At 50.7% G+C, this 18,564-nt stretch overlaps 1 protein-coding gene across 5 annotated transcripts in view; it reads left to right on the forward strand.

The window, feature by feature from the left end:
* The first annotated feature begins 2,234 nt into the window (after nt 1-2,234).
* Nucleotides 2,235-18,564, forward strand: part of UCKL1 (uridine-cytidine kinase 1 like 1) — a 42,147-nt gene continuing 25,817 nt past the window's right edge. For 2 of the 5 annotated variants that reach the window (XM_039498387.1, XM_039498388.1), the window contains exon 1: nt 2,235-2,377. In XM_039498387.1, the coding sequence (XP_039354321.1) occupies nt 2,307-2,377 (71 nt within the window). In that variant the 5' untranslated portion in view covers nt 2,235-2,306. Of the gene's footprint in view, nt 2,378-11,954; nt 12,039-12,539; nt 12,635-18,564 lie in introns of those variants that run through there. The other 3 variants (XM_039498389.1, XM_039498391.1, XM_039498390.1) reach the window with 3 other exon arrangements.

The raw sequence follows: 18,564 nt of genomic DNA on the forward strand, positions 1-18,564 counted from the left end.
CTCTTTGATGGGGAGATTAGGAACATGTAAAGCAAGCTGGGGGATTTTCTGCATCTGCCCTTTCCCCTACCCCCTCCAAAACACAAGCCATCCTGAATTACACCCCATGCAACCCCACAAATTCAATGGGGATGTAGCTCAGAGCAGATCTGGATCTAATAATCTCCATAGTGTGCCAGGTGCCATTGCACCATGTGGCGTTCGCCCTGGCAAGTAAGAGGCCAGGCAGCCCTCCAGTGAAGAAGGGAGATGGTGCTTCAGTCTTCTCAAGTGTCTGCAAAGGGTCAATAATTCACTTAAGTCTCGAGGGGCTCAGGCAGTGCAGGAATGTGCACAATGCCATGGGTAAGCGAGTGCAGCGGATCAGCAGCCCCCCTCCCCGTGAAATTTGCATTGTTGAGCCAGTTCCTTTCTGAACTTAGCATTGTTTGCACACCTCTCTCCTGTAGCCCTCTCGGTGACTGATGCTATTAATGACTCAGCCAACAGCTGCTCCTCGTGCTGGTGAGAAGGGGAGGAAACAAGTGCTCTAGTCTGGTTTCCCAGCCTTGGCTAAGAGTGTTTGTGTTTCGGGGGCTGCTGGATGATGTTATAATCACTATTTTCTGTTTAAGTGCATTGCGGCAGAGCACCGAAGAAAAGCGATGTTTGCTGTGTGCATGGCACAGTCACGTTGCTGTCAAAGAGACATTTTACCCTTTTGCATTCTTTTCTCTTCCAGTATTTTCTTCTGCCCCTTTTGAGTCTCAAGTCGCATTCATTCAAATGTACAGCTGTTTGTGGGAGACAGCATTCCAGTAACCTTTGTGATCATGGAAAAAGAAATCTCATGGCCTGATCCTGCAAAGCCACATGCTTAGCCAAGCTTTACGCACTGTGTCTTCAATGGGACTGCTCCTGGGATGAAAAGTTAAGCACATAAAAGTTAAGAATTCTTTGCAGAATCAAAGCTTCCAAAGAATCAACCACATTCTCTACCATCTGCTAATTCAGTTGTGACAGCTAGTGTATGCATCATTTCTCCATGAGCTTATAAATAAAATACCCCTGAAGAGTGCTGAGATCAGTCATAGGCTTGAAGGAGAAATTACTGGGTGAAATTCTATGACTTGAGATCAGACAAAATGATCATAATGGCCCCTTCTGGCTTTAAAAATCTATGAAGGCTCAGAATGGAACCCAAGTTCTGATGCTTAATTTAATAATACAGCAACCATTTGCAGTTAACCCACCGCTGGTCACACACAATAGTCTAAGAATATACCCAGCTCATGTGACTAACTTCCTTATAGGACTTGCTGCACAGACGTGCCAAGTCTCACCCATCTGGGGAGGGAAGCTCATGCAGTTTTTAAAGGCTCTCTCAGCACCGAAGGAATGTGCAGCGTGCCACTGAAGCATTGTAACTCTCACACGCATTTTAGGGGAGCTCCCTTTTCCCCAGTTCTTCCCGTTTACAACAGGGCCTGGTCGTTGACTTGGCACATGGCATAAAGTTATATAGTTCCCGTACTTAGCAGGCCCACGATTTCGGAGGCTCACTGTTAAGTAGCTGTAGTACAGGAGTGGGCAACCTATGGTACGGGTGCCGAAGGCGGCACATGAGCTGGTTTTCAGTGGCACTCACATTGCCTGGGTCCTGGCCATGGGTCTGGGAGGGCTCTGCATTTTAATTTAATTTTAAATGAAGCTTCTAAAACATTTTAAAAACCTTATTTACTTTACATACAACAATAGTTTAGTTAGATATTATAGACTTCTAGAAAGAGACCTTCTAAAAACGTTAAAGTGTATGACTGGCACGCGAAACCTAAAATTAGAGTGAATAAATGAAGACTCGGCACAGCACTGCTGAAAGGTCACCGACCCCTGCTCAAGTATTTTGCAGGCCTGGTGTCCTCTACCGCTAGCATTTTGCAGGCGGATCACTCTGGCATTTGCAGGCTTGCTAGTGCACGCTATGGTCCTTTGCAAGCTCTTTTTATATTTAAACCCACCACAGGGCTTTGTGTGGCCAGCAGCATCAACCTCCTTGCTCTGCACCCCGTGACCTCCAACCCACCCTGTCAGTTTCCTTTCCTTGAACGGTCGTTAAATTTCCTTCCCTGTAACCCCCCCAAAAAAACTACAACTCCCATGATGCAAAGGGCTCCGACCTTTCCGGCCAGTTGTAGTCCACCCATGGGTTCCTCGCCTTTGGGAGCAGCGCCTTCGCTCCCGCCTGTGAACTACAACTCCCATGAAGCCCCGGGGCGCAGAGCGCGTCCCTCCCCAGCCCCTCTCCCAACAGCTGATGGAGAAGCGCAATGGCTGCAGCCGCTGGTGATGGTGGGGGAGAGGCAGGGCATGAGGAGAGAGGCGCGCCGGGAGATGGCAGGTAACAGGGCGCACCGGGGAGCCAGGGGCTGCCCCTGGCGGCTCTTTGGGGTGCAGGAGGTGGGTGTTTCTAGGGCTTGTTTGTTTCGGGGGCGGTTGCCAGGGCAAGGGTGGTAGGACTGGAGTCCACAGGCAAGGCAGGACAGGCTCCCCTGAGCTCTCCAAGGGGGTGGCTTCAAGATGCATCCACTTTGCCCCTGCAGTTTGCTGTGGTGGGGACTTTCTGAGGGGCCCTGGAGCCCAGTGGTTCTGTCTCTTCTCCATAAGCATTAACCATCTCCCCGGCACTCCCAAGGGGCAGGATTTGCACTAGGGTGCTTGTCCAAACTTTCCCTTCCTTCTCTGTCTTGCAAGGTGCTGTGCCCCTGATAGGCACCCTCCTCCCCAGAGCTGGCTGCATTCCAGTGGGGCAGTATGGAGTAGGGTGACCAGATGTCCTGATTTTATAGGGGCAGTCCTGATTTTGGGGTCTTTTTCTTAGATAGACTCCTATTTCCCCCCCCACCCCGTCCCGATTTTTCCCACTTGCTGTCTGGTCACCCTAGTATGGCGAGCATTTGGAAAGTGCACTGGAATACTTCGGGGTGAAAAGTGTTTGTGTTTCCACGGCCCTGTACTGGTCTGCATCAGACCTGCTCAGCTGCCTGGGTGTCATAGGCCCTATGTTGCTAGCAGAGATTCTTCTTAGACTCGGGTATTGCGGCTAGTACAGGAGCTCTGAGTTCAAACCCAGCTCTCTGCATGAAGCTCCAAATGACCATGATGGGCCCAGTGATAACGGTGGAGTCCTCGGCGGGCTCCATGTTTTGCACTGTAGTCACCCTTCAGAACTGTACAGTTTTACATTGTAATGATAGTATGATATGCCCTGCACTCGTTAGGGAATAGTGTGGTACCCTTAATTACTTGCAAATCTCAACTGTAAATATTTAGGGGTGACCAGTGTAAGCATCACAGACTGCTCTTGCAAGGGTTATAAAATCTGCAGTTTGTTCGTCTGGGGTGAAATTCTGGCCCTCCTGAAGTCAATGGCAAAATGGCCATTGACTTCAGAGAGGTCAGGATTTCACCTGATGTTTATAAACACAACTGGAACCTTTCTGCACTTGTGAAATCTTTATCTGTTGCTATCTTTAAAACTGTGAAAACGATCTCTGGGTTGAACTCTTTCGGTGAGGAAAGATTCTAAGTGGGCGTTAGTTTCACACACCTCAACCTTAGCAAAGGGTTCTAGTCTGCATGCACAAAACCAAGGAATTAGTCACTTTCTTTCTTGTTGCTTTGTAAAATGGTCAACAGATTAAACTGCAGTGAGGATTAGCTTTCTGGAAAATATTAAGGTTTAGCTGTTTGCAAATCTGTGCGCACCCCTCTTCCAAATATCATGCACTGCAAAAAGTGTCTTAAAATTTGCCATCTTGGAAAAGACATATGTATATTTTTTTCCCTACTCACATAACGGAAAAATGGGTGGATGGATAGTCCTTACATTTTCTTTATTTTAAAACAACAACAACAAAAACTTTGGCCTGAGACCATGCATGGAATATACCAGCTCTAGAGGTGAAATGTTCAGAACTCTATGATGAGTGTCTGCAAAGGGTATTGATAATAAATACTGCAAAGTAACGGTTACTACAATGCAGTGCACCTGTGACAGCACAGTCTAGTGGTTGGAGCAAACCCCTGGGAGTCCAGAATTCCCATGCGTTCTGCTCCAAATTAGTCAGACTTGTGACTGTGGGCAAGTCACTAAGGTCAAACCTTTCAAACTTGGGTGCTTAGGTTTTTCAGAGACGCTGAACGCACTGATTTCCAGTTGAGTCCGTGACAAACAGGCCACTTACTTGGGGGGAAAGAGACACTCAGGCACCTGCGTTTGAAAATGCTGCCCTTAACCTTTTGGTGCCTCAGTTTCATCAACTGTAAAGTGGGGCCTGTGCACACAATGAGTTTACCAGGGCAAGGAAGTGCATTACTGAGTAATAGCTAGAGAAGCGGATGAGTAGCTGGGTTGTATAACAGTGGCTGTTTTAACCAAGTGGTAGGGTATCAGCTACACTGACCTCATGGTTTCCTGTGTCCAAGCTGTCAGAAATGTAAAAATGAACAGATCATAAACCGGTGAGAACAGCGCATTATTTGTAAACTCCATTTAGCTTTGATAATCAAAGTTATTAACAGAGGATGAAAAAGTGTGTGTGTGTGTGTGTGTGTGTGTAATTCCACGGGGCCTGGTTCTCCTCTGTTATATCGATGTAGGGGAATAATCATTCCATCTCACTCCAGTGTTAATGTAGTGTATGTTTGTGGAGGGTCAGGCCCATGATTTTTAAGTGGATGGGGTCCCTTTAAATGATTTGCCTTATGTAAACACCCCTTTCTGTCCAGGCTTGAGCTCTCTTCTCAGCTAGCTGTAGTGACTCTGCATTTTTTCCCCATGGGCATGAATTTTGCATTTAAGTTGCTTAATCATTGTGGAATGGTGTTGCCATAGAAGGAAGTGGTGGTAGCGTTAATCTCTGTTGCAGTATTTAAATATTTGGACATTTACCACTAGGGGGTGCTACTGCCATCCCCTTAAACTTGTCCATAGCTGCAGATTAAGGTGCTGCTGCTGGTTATATCCTAGAGTGGAAACTTTTTAACTCTTTGGACTCTTTTCATCCTGTGCAGCTGGTGATCTGGACTGGCTGTGCCAGTGGCTCTGCCAGTGGCTCTGCCAGTGTCAGGAGATGGGTCCTGCCTCTCACCAGGGGAATGGGACCATATTCTTGGTGCAGGTTAGCACTGCATCATGCACCAAGCCACAGTTATGCGTCTCGCTCTGGTTGTCGTGGTGGTGGGAGGGTGCAGAATGCTACTTCCAAACTGCTCCCTCCTGCTCCTGGGCTGAAGCTGCTGATCTGATGAGCTGGCGGGGGCAGGGGGCAGGACCACTGCTCCCTTTCTGTTGTTAGGGAGGCTCAGCGAGGGAAGAGGCACATCTACCCTCCCTGTCCATCCTGCACACACAGCTGCCCGGGCTCAGCTTTTTGCTAGGCTCGGCGGAGTGCTTCCGTTCTTGGGCCCCCTCATGAGAACAAGATCTGACCAGCACGTCAACGTGCCCTGCGCCAGTCCTGTGTTCCCCTGGAGGAGCCGGTTCCCCTGGCCTATTGAACATGCTGGAGTCGGGTGGGAATAGCTTTCAAAACCGAGCTGAGAATGCCCCAGAAATACCCAAGCTCAAATCAAGCTCAGCGCAGCCCAGCGTTAAATGATAAATGATGGGGGGGAAACAGCCTCTGTCCCTGAGCTGTGCACACTGCACTGAGCAGGGCAGGACTGGTGGGCTCAGGCCTTGTCTGTCTCAAATAAATTATTTACTTTTGTCAGTTGTACTGGCTGGTGTAAGCCCTGCTTTCTGTTAGCCTCATGCATCCTTATTAGGAGTTTGCAACAGTGTAACTACGACAACGTGGTTATACTGGTGCACGTTTCTCTAATGTAGGGAAGGCTGATGGGCACCAAGCAGCTGCATGAGAGGAGTTCGGGGGACTTACATGCTTCCTTTAGACGCTTTAATTGTTTGCTGAGGTCTCTCCTCTGCACCCACCCAGGAGCAGAGGCCCCTGAGTGCAGAGACGAAGATGGGTGTCCCCCTCTAAGGATGAGACGCCCTTCAGGCATTGGCCCTGGGAGCGTCAGCGACCAGACTGTCACGCTGCAGCTGATGGGGCTGTCACGGAGAGAGCTGGGTGTGACAAGCAGGATCAAAGGTGGGAGTCTGAGCGGGCGGCAGGGCGGCTGGCGGTTAGTCTCCGAGCCCTTCTCTCGCTGGCATTTCACCAGTTCTTTCTCAAGTGGCCTTTACTAGTTAACACTGCGTGAAAGGAAGGCCTGGAGCAGCACTTCCCTACGGCGGGAGGGCCTCCCAGGCAGCGAGCCCATCGTGGTCAGATAGCCTCTAGCTCAGGGGCAAGGCAACAGAGACTGACATGAGGGCCAGCCGATCGGCTGGTGTAAATCAGCCTCGCTCCACCAAGGTCAGTGGAGCTGTGTTGATTTGCACCAGCCGAGGATCTGGCCCTGACAAGTGCATAAGGACCCAAGTGGCTCGGAGTCATGTACCGTCGGGGGGGGGAGGGGGCCGCAGGCGGGCTGTCCTTCAGATCCCGAATCTCTCTCTGCCCCGCCCCCTTTCGGAGTGGGAGAGTCACCACGCTGTCATGGAGGGTCAGCAGAAGAAATAAATGAGGCAGTGTTCATACAATGTTCTGCTCAGCCAGCAGCTACATTCATAGCAGGGCCCGCTATAACGGATTCACGCACACGGGCCCTGATCCTGGAGTCGGATCTATGTGGGTGGACCCCTGCTGGGGTCGTGCATGGACACGAAGGCCCGCGTGGATCCACTTGTAAGATTGGGGTCACAGCCACTAAAACAGGAGCAGCCCTGGTTAATTTCAGCTTTGTCCTAAAAACTAAAGGAAAAATAAATGATCGACATTTTCCTAAATTCTGCATGAACATAAGGCAAATTGGGAAGATGTGACACTAGTTTTTATATTTAGTGCATGTCCTATTATGACAATATCGGGGCCATTTTAATAATCAGTGTACAACGCCAGACACAGGCCATCCCCCAGTCTGACAAACATCCTTCATTTGCATTTCACCTACACCCACCCAAGGGCCGTTGGGGGTCTCAGTCGTAGAACTAATAGAATATAGAAATGATGATCGGTATCTTACACTCTGTGCTCCCATCAGCCTAACCAGCTGAAAAGGGAAGTTCACAAGCATCTGAAAGATATGGGTGCTAGGGATTGTTTAAAGAGGGTCAAGGAGCAAGGGGGCGAAATTAACAAGAGGACCTGTTTCAAGAACTCTTTTAAATCTACCTTCTTTGATTTTCACAACTAACCCGTTGCCAAATCTGGATGAATCAACTGGAGGAAACGTAGGTGCGTCTGACGCACGTTGCTGGCTCTGATGATTGTATTGTGTTGCTATCTTTAGGGGAGGGAGGGATTCTAAGTCCCAGGTCTTAGACCTCATTCTCACTTGATTACATGAGAATCTCAGCTTGCGTTTCTTTTTAAAAGTACCTTTCTAGCCCTCCTGGGCCACGTCTACACTAGAAGCACTTTGTCAGTCCAGGACTATCCGTATGCGATGCAAGCAAAGCTCTCCCAGTGTGAATGCAGCTATATAGCTTGGGCTGGACCGTGCTGCTGATCATTCCTTTCAGACTCTTCTTCTTGACTGTCAGCGAGCTCTTTGGAAGGCAATCTGTGGTCCCAGAAAGTGCAGTCCTTAGATGTGATTTGATGCTCTCCTGTTGTGTGCTGCCACTGAGCCTTTGTTCAGAGTCCGAGACGCTTTGCAAAGATGGAAAATCTTGTTGTTGGCATCCATTGAAAACAGCCACAGCAGAGAATGAAGAAAGGCGATTTTGTCCGACTCTTACAAGATTAGGAGCTAGATTAGCCTGTGGAGTAGACTCAGTCTGGAGAATGGGTGACGGCCCCCTCAGTTGGACACTGAAACAAAGACCGGAAAAGGCTCTCTGATGTTCGCTGTAAAGAACAATGAAGTATTGGTCGGGAGGGCTCCAGCTTCTTATGTCTTTTTCTTTAATGGGAAAGAATAGAAATTGCTGGGGAAAGATTTTATTTTTAAACTTCTGAAAGGGCTTTACAGACACGGGGGAGTTTAAAATAAAATTACAGAGCAGAAAAGTTCGCTGCGTGTTCCTTTGAAGTTCACCCACTCTGCCGTGCGATCGGCATCATTATTTGGGGGGCCGGCTCGGTATAATGGCTCGAGGTAGGGATGGATTGTCAGCTTTCCCTTTGAATTCCCTTCCCTGTGGCTGTGTGTCGCAGTTCTGTTTATTTCAAGCAGGGGTTTGGGGCAGTTTCTTTTTGTCTGTTTCTTTACACGTCCTCATTGGTCCAAGCGTTAGTGATTTGATAACACGTTTCGGGGTAACATTCTCTTCTGTTAATCTAGCTGTTGTGCGTTGGTGCTAACGTTATGTGTGCCCCATACTAGACTAGGATCCAGTGCCCCGAAATCCCATTCACCCACTCACGTGCGCCGTCCTGTTTATTTCAGAGTTGGGCCTTTGTCTCCAGAGGCCAGCGCAACAGGCTGCTGAGTGTTTAAATATCAGAGACGGTTGGAGTTCGGCTTTCAGACCCCGCAGCTTATGTTGACCGGTTGGGGTTCCTGAAAATCAGACCCCTGAAGTGTCGTACCTGCCTCAGCAAAAGAAACCCGCCCAGAGACGTGCGCTAACGGCCTTTAAAGGTCACTCACAAAAGTTGTCTGTATTGCACCGGTGCCTGAAGGGCCCCAAACAGGATCGAGACCCCATTGTGCTGGACAGGGCTGCTGTGTTCTTAAAGCCCATGTTCCTGACACACTTGCAGCAAATGCTCAGTACCTGTCCCCCCAGGTGTACGGAATAGCCCCTCTGCTCCTGGGCCTTCTTTTGGCCTGCCCTTCCCCCTCTCCAAACACACCTCTCACCCGCCATTTTCCCCACAGCCCAGCGGCTCCATTTTTCAAAGCCCTTAGGTCAAAAGTCAAACACAGAATTCCTACGGAGGGCTGGCTGGAGGCAGCTGACACGGGTGCAGAACAAAGGAAAAACTTCATTGGCAATTCTGTCCCGGGGAGCTGGGCCCCTCAGTCCAGGGGAGCAAAGCAGGACCCCAGTTCTGATCAGTGTGGGTTGTTGGGCGGCAGGGGAAGCCTATTTAATATTCGTAATCTGAATCGTAGTCACTGCCCACGTAAGGAGTGAAAGTCTCCAATTTTTATGGGGTTTTTACCCCAAACTTGTAATCTTTTCTCTTTATTCAAGTAACGTCCCTTTTGCGTCGGTGACACGTCAGCCTCATGCACACCGGTGACCTCGGAGCATGGCCCAGTTGTGTGACGCACAGCCTGGCAGGCTCTCATGTGCCCAGGGAAGGTGTATACAGCTGGGTTTTAATCAGCCCGTGTGCTGCACCAGACACCTGCTGCTAAGTGGCTGAACGCTTCTATATCACAGAATACCAGGGTTGCAAGGGACCTCAGGGGGTATCTAGTCCAACCCCCTGCTCAAAGCAGGACCAATCCCAACTAAATCATCCCAGCCAGGGCTTCATCAAGCCGGGCCTTAAAAACCTCTAAAGATGGAGATTCCACCACCTCCCTAGGTAACCCAGTCCAGTGCTTTACCACCCTCCTAGTGAAAAGGTTTTTCCTAATATCCAGCCTAAACCTCCCCCACTGTAACTTGAGACCATTGCTCCTTGTTCTGTCATCTGTCACCACTGAGTACAACCTAGCTCCATCCTCTTTGGAACCCCCTTTCAGGTAGTTGAAAGCAGCTATCAAATCCCCCCTCATTCTTCTCTTCTGCATAGTAAATAATCCCAGTTCCCTCAGCCTCTCCTCATAAGTCATGTGCTCCAGCCCCCTAATCATTTTTGTTGCCCTCCGCTGAACTCTCTCCAATTTATCCACATCCTTCTTGTAGTGTGGGGTCCAAAACTGGACACAGTACTCCAGATGAGGCCTCACCAGTGCCGAATAGAGGGGAATGATCATGTCCCTTGATCGGCTGGCAATGCCCCTACTTATACAGCCCAAAATGCCGTTAGCCTTCTTGGCAGCAAGGACACACTGTCGACTCATATCCAGCTTCTCATCCACCATAACCCCTAGGTCCTTTTCTGCAGAACTGCTGCCCAGCCATTTGGTCCCTAGTCTGTAGCAGTGCATGAGATTCTTCTGTCCTAAGTGCAGGACTCTGCACTTATCCTTGTTGAACCTCATCAGATTTCTTTTGGCCCAATCCTCTAATTTGTCTAGGTCCCTCTGTATCCTATCCCTACCCTCCAGCATATCTACCACTCCTCCCAGTTTAGTGTCATCTGCAAACTTGCTGAGGGTTCAATCCACGCCATCCTCCAGATCATTAATGAAGATATTGAACAAAATCGGCCCCAGGACCGACCTTTGGGGCGCTCCACTCGATACCGGCTGCCAAGTAGACATGGAGCCATTGATCACTACCGATTAAGCCCGACGATCTAGCCAGCTTTCTATCCACCTTATAGTCCATCCAGCCCAGACTTCTTTAACTTGCTGGCAAGAATACTGCAGGAGACTGTATCAAAAGCTTTGCTAAAGTCAAGGAACACATCCACTGCTTTCCCCTCATCCACAGAGCCAGTTATCTCCTCATAGAAGGCAATTAGGTTAGTCAGGCATGACTTGCCCTTGGTGAATCCATGCTGACTGTTCCTGATCACTTTCCTCTCCTCGAAATGCTTCAGAATTGATCCCTTGAGGACCTGCTCCATGATTTTTCCAGGGACTGAGGTGAGGCTGACTGGTCTGTAGTTCCCCGGGTCCTCCTCCTTCCCTTTTTTAAAGATGGGCACTACAGTAGCCTTTTTCCAATCATCCGGGACCTCCCCCGATCGCCATGAGTTTTCAAAAATAATGGCCAATGGCTCTGCAATCACATCTGCCAACTCCTTTAGCACCTTCGGATGCAGCGCATCTGGCCCCATGGACTTGTGCTCGTCCAGCTTTTCTAAATAGTCCTGAACCACTTCTTTCTCCACAGAGGATTGGTCACCTCCTCCCCATGCTGTGCTGCCCAGTGCAGCAGTCTGGGAGCTGACCTGATGCTCCTAGTCCTCCACCCCTTACCAGCTCTGCTGTACCAGCCCATCTGTGGTCCTTTGCCTAGAATCCTGCCCCCTTGACCCTTCCCCTCGCTCCCTGCGTTCAGTTTGCCAAGTCCCCTCTTCCTGTACTCCGCCGCTCGGTCATGCCTAGCTGCCCGTGGGCACCTGCTGGCAGTCAGGTATTTCCCCAGGCCCAGCCACGAGGCGCCCTGCCAAGCTCCCTGCCTTTCCCCATGTGCAGCTGCGTCCCGTGTTGTTCTCTCTGCTGGGAGGACGTGTTAAGCTGGGAGAGGAGCAGCGGGTGGAAAATTGCTGCCGAAGTGGCAGGGCTGGCGGAATGCACCTGGCAGCAGGACGGCTGAGAGTGCAGAATGCAGCGTCCTTGTGCATGGGGTGAGGGGGTGTCTTGTTTGCGTGGTTACCCCTGGCTGGGCGTGTTGAGTTTCACAGACTTGTTTATGCTGGGGCTGGAAGCAGCTCAGGGGATATCAGGAAAGCTCCGCAGCTGCAGATCCACCTCCAGCAACCCGCTCGGTCACGAGCTCTTCAGAACTTCCCTGCTCAGAGTGAATTTGAATTTGTAGCCAAAAGCCAGGAGGCTGGGGGCTCCTGGCTCCCTCCGCTGCAGAGCTGGGGTCTGCCCCAGGAATGCCAGGACAGTATTAATACCCCGGCTCGGCTTCTGCCGATGGGCTGCTTAGGACAGAGAGAGTCTCACTGGCTCTTGTTTGGGTATTAGGCTAATATCTGCTACATCCCTAGGGGGAGACTATGGGATGGGCCTGCTAATCTCCTCGCTCTGATCCGTTCCGAAGGACTCTGGCTCCCCCCCCAGCCCCAGCTGCAGCTCCCTTTATCCCGACACTGCTGCAGTTGCTTGGATGGGGGAGTCGGTGAGACAGGCCCGTCACTTACCCCAGCAGTGGGGCATCCTCGCTGCTCCCCCCAGCGAGCCCGGACTCTGAATGTCAGCAGCAGGTGAGCGAGCCCTGTCTGGGTGAGGGCTGGGGGGAGAGGAGGTGCTGCTGCTGCTGCCTTTTTTTTTTTTTTAACAAAGTCCGTGCTATTAATATCAGGTAATGAACATAATCTCTAGGATAAGCGATCCTCTTTCTAGACGCGTTGGCCGCTCCAGGACTCTGCTGCTGGCTCTTTCTCTCCTCCCTCTGTCTTCCTTGCCCAGCCCTTCACTAAGACCCCAGAACCCTAGGATTGCAAAGCAAACCACGCTGGGTGTCTGAAACCCTTCCTCCAGCCCCACAGGCTCTCTGGGGGTAGGGATAGCCCCACGCAGGACTACGCTGGTGTCATTTCTCCAGAGTGCTTCATTCACATGGCAGCCCTGTTACAATGCTAGTGCCATGCAGGTGGCCATGTGACAGGCCAGCCAAAAAACAAACACACACACACACACACTTTCCCTCTCTCTCTCTCTCTCTCTAAACTCCTGAAACTCGTCCCCGCCTTACCCCCCACTAGACCTTGATTCTGCTGCAGCTGGGTGGAATGAGCAGCCCCCCGATGTATGCGGGTGTCGGGATATCTGGCTGCTGGGCCCTTGGGGCTGAAGGCAGGTGAGTGTCATAGTTTGCTGCTTGTTGTTTTTTTAAATCCCTGTTTGCCTGCAAATGAATTCTTAGCGCCTCCGGACCGGAAAGCCCCGTGGCTGTTTGTCAGAGGGGTGGGACATTGGAGACAGCAGCTGGGGGAGAGAGGAGCTTCGCCCAGGACACAGGATGGAACCTGGGCAAAACAGCTCCTCTTGCTGCAGGGTTTGGGGCGGGGGGTGGTGGTTGGGGGCGGGGGAAGGAATAGCTGGGAAGAGAGTCAGGCTCAATGGTTAGGGTTAGCATATTGCACACAGGGGTGGGATCTCCTTTAACTCACTAGCCTTGGATCCTTTCCCTTTCCTGGCTGTTAGGGGGAAGGAGAAGCTGTGATTTGTTTTTCAGGGTTGGGAGTGTTTGGGAAGTGTGTGAACTCTTTTTCCTACTGAAAATGAAATCTGCTGCCTTTTTAGATGGCCCGACCCTTGTGTGTGGGTGGGGTCTTCTTTTTGGCCTCTCAACCTGTCTGATCCTGTCCATGATGCCAGCTGGTCCTCAAGCCAATAGATGGCAGTTTGGCGCACAGAATGCATTGGGATGGAAGGCACTAAACTTTAAAAGGGGGGTAGCCCCAGGACTACCTGAGACTGGGGGCAAAGTCTGAACTAAAATTGGAAGAATCCGTCTCCTCTCCCCCCGTATGATGGGCACATTGAGTGACAAAGAAAAGCTACCTTAGTTTGTGCCAATATTAATCTGCACAACTAGTTCCCATTTTGCAGCAGAGAGACTGGGGCTAACACATCAATCACCAACAGGAGTGCAGTCGATTTACTCTCCAGGATTAACGGACAGCTCTCTGGGACACTGGGGAACGAATTCACTGGTGTTTCACACTGGGAAAGGAACCGGAATTATCTCTGGGGTTTGCTCCCCCCTCTCCCGGTCAGGGCAAGTGGGATTAGGTGGGCAGGATTTAATCTGGAGTCCTGTGTGGAGGAAAGATTGTGGTTGAGAATCAGGAGGAATCTGCAGAGACAGGAGAGAATTTTGTGAGGTTGGGAGTGTTGTGATGAGTGTCCAGGGCTGTGTAGCCAGAGCGTGTCTCTGTCCTTCATCTGGTCAGGTTTAATGTTAAAAGCTGAAATAATACTTCCCTGGCTTATCCAGAAGCCCCGTGTCTCTGAGTGGGAGGGGATGGGGCAGAGGGCAGCAAGGAAGGAGAGGAACCTTCTCTGTCTACCTAGCAGCAAATAATAATTTCACACTATTAACACCCAGCTCTTCTCATCACAGATCTCAAAGTGTTTGATGGGGGAACAGGGGGTGTCAGTATCATTCTCCCCATTTTACAGATGGGGACCATGAGGCACGGAGAGAGGAAGTGACTTGTCCAAGGTCTCCCAGCAGGAATAGAACGTTGTTGGTCTCCTGAGTCCCAGTCCAGTGCATGAGCCACTAGGCAACGCTACGCCGTAGCCAGATACATTTGGGAGGCGCCCAGCCTTCCTCGCATTAAACTCTCGTAGCGTTTTTGGGCTGAAATGACACTTGGTTTTTAACTGGAAATTCATTCTCCCCGTCCCACCCAATACAACATACCATGGTGGGATGTGTTGTTCCCCTGTGGCTTCCTGGACTGACTTCATTGGAAACGTGCTCCCGCAGAGGGGGCATGTCCCACCAGGCTGTACCTTAGGGAGCAGCCGAGGAGGAGGAGAGGTTACTTGTCCCTGGTGTGTCTCCACTCCCCTCCTTTGGGAATAGCAATGAGAAGGCCCAGGCTGGGGAGCCACTGAAGTGGGGGGGTATCCCTGATGTATCAGAGCCCTTCTTTGAGGTCTAAGCTGAAGACCAACAGGGGAGACAGTAAAAGGATCGTTCCTAGTCTCTTCCATTCTCCTGACTATTATGCTTCAGATACAGACTGAAGTTCTGGCTTTGTTGAAGCCACTGGCAAAAGTCCTATTGACATGGGTGGAGCCAGGATTCCACCCCCTGGTGCTTTTGAAATGTTATGCCAAAGCCTGAGTCCTGCTGGTTTTCAACAAGACTTGTCACGCACATCACCGTGGGGAGAAATCTCAAACGGGCTTCACTTTGTGCCTGTTTCAGGATCTGCGAGTCGGTGATCGGTTCTGGGGAGGATTACCTTGTCTTAGTGGCGGAGCAGGACCCTGTTGGGCCAGGTGCGGTACCCTATACAACGGGAGATGGCTTTAGAACTGAATGATGCTATAGTGCCCCGAAGGCTTTGAAATGCTTTCTGATGACCTGCCACACCCCACAAAGCACCTGGAGCAATGCTAGAGTGCTCCCCTGAAACCCCCGGAGCGGGCAGTCCTTTCATATGGCCTCCTCGTTGTAATTCCAGCTTCCAGCAATGTAAGCCAAGCAAGCGATCATTCTGAATCAAATTATTTTAACTCTCTCCAGAAACCTCAAGGCCCAATTTCTTCTTCTTCTTAATACAAAATTTTCTTTTTACAAATACCTATCCATGTGGCCTTGGGCCATTAACCCAGAGCTGACTGTAGCCCCCTTGCCTAAGGGGCAGGATTGTGTGTGCTAAATCCCCATGCTTGAGGCTGTTTCATGTTACAGCCAACAGAGATCAGGGCCCCACTTAGATTATTTGCTCTTTGAGGCAAGGAACCATCATTTGTTCTGTTTGTACAGCACCTAGCACGCTGGGCTCCTGTTCTGTGACTAGTGTCCTAGACACTACTGCAAGACGAAGCATTATAATTCTGGGTGAATGCCATACACACATGGTGAGACTGTAGATTGCATTATGCAGTAAACAAATATTCACAGCCCGTGACCTGTCCTGCTGGTGGGAGGCTCCCTACCCAGCTCCGTGTCTCTGCTCCTACCACAGCCAATGGGAGATGCCCTCTGCCTAGGAGCTGCAGAGATATGGGGCAGCCCCTGAGCCAGCACCAGGCATTGCAGAAGTCACGGGAAATCATGGAATCTGTGACAGACACGCAGACTCAATTATAAGCAGTTGGTCATTGACGACGTGAACTAAAAAAGAGATTGGAGCCAACAAAAAAACCTGTCTAGGAACTATATATGGGAATTGCCATTACATGGGACAAACAGGAGAATTCTGGTGCACTGTCAGAAAATACAGCAACAAAATACAGCAGTAAAAAAAATTGAAGTGCAACATTAGTTTCTGTTTCATGATCTTTGTTGGACTCCAAAACAGCTGAAACAAACAAACCTATGTTCACTTAATACCTGGATTATGGGATTGTGTTAAACTGCAAGGCTACTCGGAGGCAAAAATACGTAGCAAATAACAAATGAACTCTTGGAATAGGATGAAAATTCTCTGCTGGATCCAAGAAGGGTTCTCCCAAGGGGCCCTTCAAGATGATGGTTCTGCTTCTCATGAACGGAAATGTCTAAGTCATCTCTTTCCCTCGCACATTTTTATGCATCCCATGGCAACGGAAGTTAGAAAAGGTCCCAATGGACCTCACTGGTGGAACACCACAGCTGGGTAACCAGTGGGATTGCTGTGTGCGCACGATACTTCACAAGCTCAGGTGCTGTACAAATGTTAATCAGCACAGCATCCTGGAAGGTGGGTCCATGGTGGAGTGTGTTATAGATGGGGAAACGGAGGTTTAGACTTTCAAAAGTGTAGCCTCTAATTCTGGGCGTGGCTTGAACCACCTGGGGTCAGATTTTCAGAGGAGCCGAGTATGTGCAACGCCAGTTGAAGTTGGTGAGAGCTGCGGGAAGTCGACACCTCTGGGAAATCAGCCCGCTGGTGTCTCGTGTTGGACATCCAAAATTAGAGGCCACCTCTGAAAGTCTGGGCCCACTGGAGCTGACGGAGCCAAAGGCAGAGGCAAAGCAGAACTTGAGAGATCCTGGCTCCTAGCCCTAGTTTATACGTGGAGTAGGGTGGCACCTCGAGATTCGAGTCGGGGACGGGATCCACTGTGCTGGGCTCATGTTGGTTTGAAAGAGTAGGAGCAGTTGTGGCATTAGGAATCTGCGCCAATTGCAGGAGTCCCAAGGCAGCGAAGGACCCCCTAAAAGCCAGATCCAACCAAGCGGGTGTCAGCTGCTCCGTCCTCAGTGCTGTTCAGGCTCAAAATGGTGCCCTCCATAAGGCGTGATCTCACCCACGCTCTGCGTGTGAGGTCACGGGCAGGGCCCCAGACCTGAGCTATGCAGGAGACCCCCACGGGACGATCACCACCACTGAGGATGAGACAATCCCTGCCCTGCCAAGCTTACTGAACCCCACCCTGCCCAGAGAGCCCTGCCCAGTGCCCAGCTGAGGTTCCCACTCGTCTCACAATGGTATCGCTGATGCGCTAGGAAAAGGAGAGTGAGAAGAGCTCTGGTAGACAGGATCCCTGTGTTCTCCATCGGTAAAACTCGCTCAGACGCTTCAGCGAGCTATCAGAGAGCTGCGTTTGGAATGTAGATGAAACGAACATTTTTTCCTCCCCGGTAAATAACAATTGCATCTTCGTCATCTTTGCTTTTATCGAGCTGGAATGTCTTTGTCTGCACAGCAGCATCCTTCTCGGGTGTCAGCACCGCTCGGGGAATAGCGGGTGCTGTTAATTGCTGCCGCAGGGCCCCCCAGGGAGAGCAGAACAAAATACCCAGGCTGCCTGGCCGTGCTTTTCCCACTTTCTGTGTGCGGGAAGGAGCCCTTTGAGTTGATACAGTCCAGGGGATGTTCCCTGTTGGCCTCACCCGTTTGTGATCGTGCTGTTTAATTCTCTGTCATGGACGTTGCTGTGTGGTCAGAACCTTGCACCTGGATGCAACTCCACTGAAGTAAAGGAGAGGCAGGGGCTGCCCACATCCTCTGGTTAGATGTGACCTAAATAGAAGAACCAGAGGAAAGGAAGGACAGCTGTTATCTGAGGCCCAGAAAGGCTCCGTGAGTCACTCAGGGTCATGCAGGGAATCCGTGATGGAGCTGGGAACTGAACCCGGATTGCTTGATTCCTGGCCCTTTGCCTGACCCACCAACCCCTCCTCCTGCTAGGTGAGAGACCAAGATTAACACCTCTTCACTGGTTGTTCTGCGTAGCTGCAGCAGGTGCTTTGAACATTTAAACTTTCAGTTGTACTTTTGCTGCGGGTTTTCAGATCAAGCTTTGACCAGGTTTAAAATTGTTATAAGCAGGTTAGGGAAAAAAAGCTTTTTAAAAAAAAAACCCATAAAAACTTACCATTGGGTAACCAAGAAATATAAAAACCCCCAAGCCAGTCGCTTGGTGTTGGACTCAAAGGATCATGCCCTTCATGTTGGATCTGCAGCAGCTACCGTGCCTTGTCCACCAGAACCCGACTGCCACAATTGGGGCTGCAGGGCTCGTGCTGTTACCGTTGGAGGAAGCAGAAGTCGGTAAAGGCGAGATGGTCCCGTTTCTGCTCCAGTCAGACCCCGGGGGTGGCGGGGGAGGGGATTGGTGTTTGCTAGGTGGGGAAGAAACCCAAAGGTAGTTGGGGGGGGGGGGGAAGGGCCATCAAGCCAATAGGAAAGAAACAAACTTGTCACCACCATCACAAACAGCCCCGTGTGGGCGGCGGGCGCTTGCACGCTGTGGGATTGGTGAAGGCTGAGTGCTCATCTCCTCTGCAGCCGGGCGCGAGTTTCACTGGGAGATGGAGGCTGGCATGTTGTTAAATGCCAGGCCAGGTAGATGATCTCCCTAATCCCTTGGCAGGTTGCCTGCTGCTGAGCCTCTCAAGCAGGATTTGAAAGGTTACAGCCAGAGCTGGTCAGAGACCAAAAGGGTTTGGAGTGAGTCCACAGAGGGCCAGGAGCCCGTTCAGCCTGCGTGACTCCGCTGCCCCTCCGAACTCACTTGGCTGCAAACACACACGCCAGCCCCTGCTCCCCATCTCGCTTCTTAAAGAGAGTACAGCGTAGAAATAGGATGGCACTGAAATCATGCTGCGGGGGG

This window comes from Mauremys reevesii, linkage group 13 (genome assembly GCF_016161935.1).
Source record: "Mauremys reevesii isolate NIE-2019 linkage group 13, ASM1616193v1, whole genome shotgun sequence".
NCBI lineage: Eukaryota > Metazoa > Chordata > Testudines > Geoemydidae > Mauremys > Mauremys reevesii.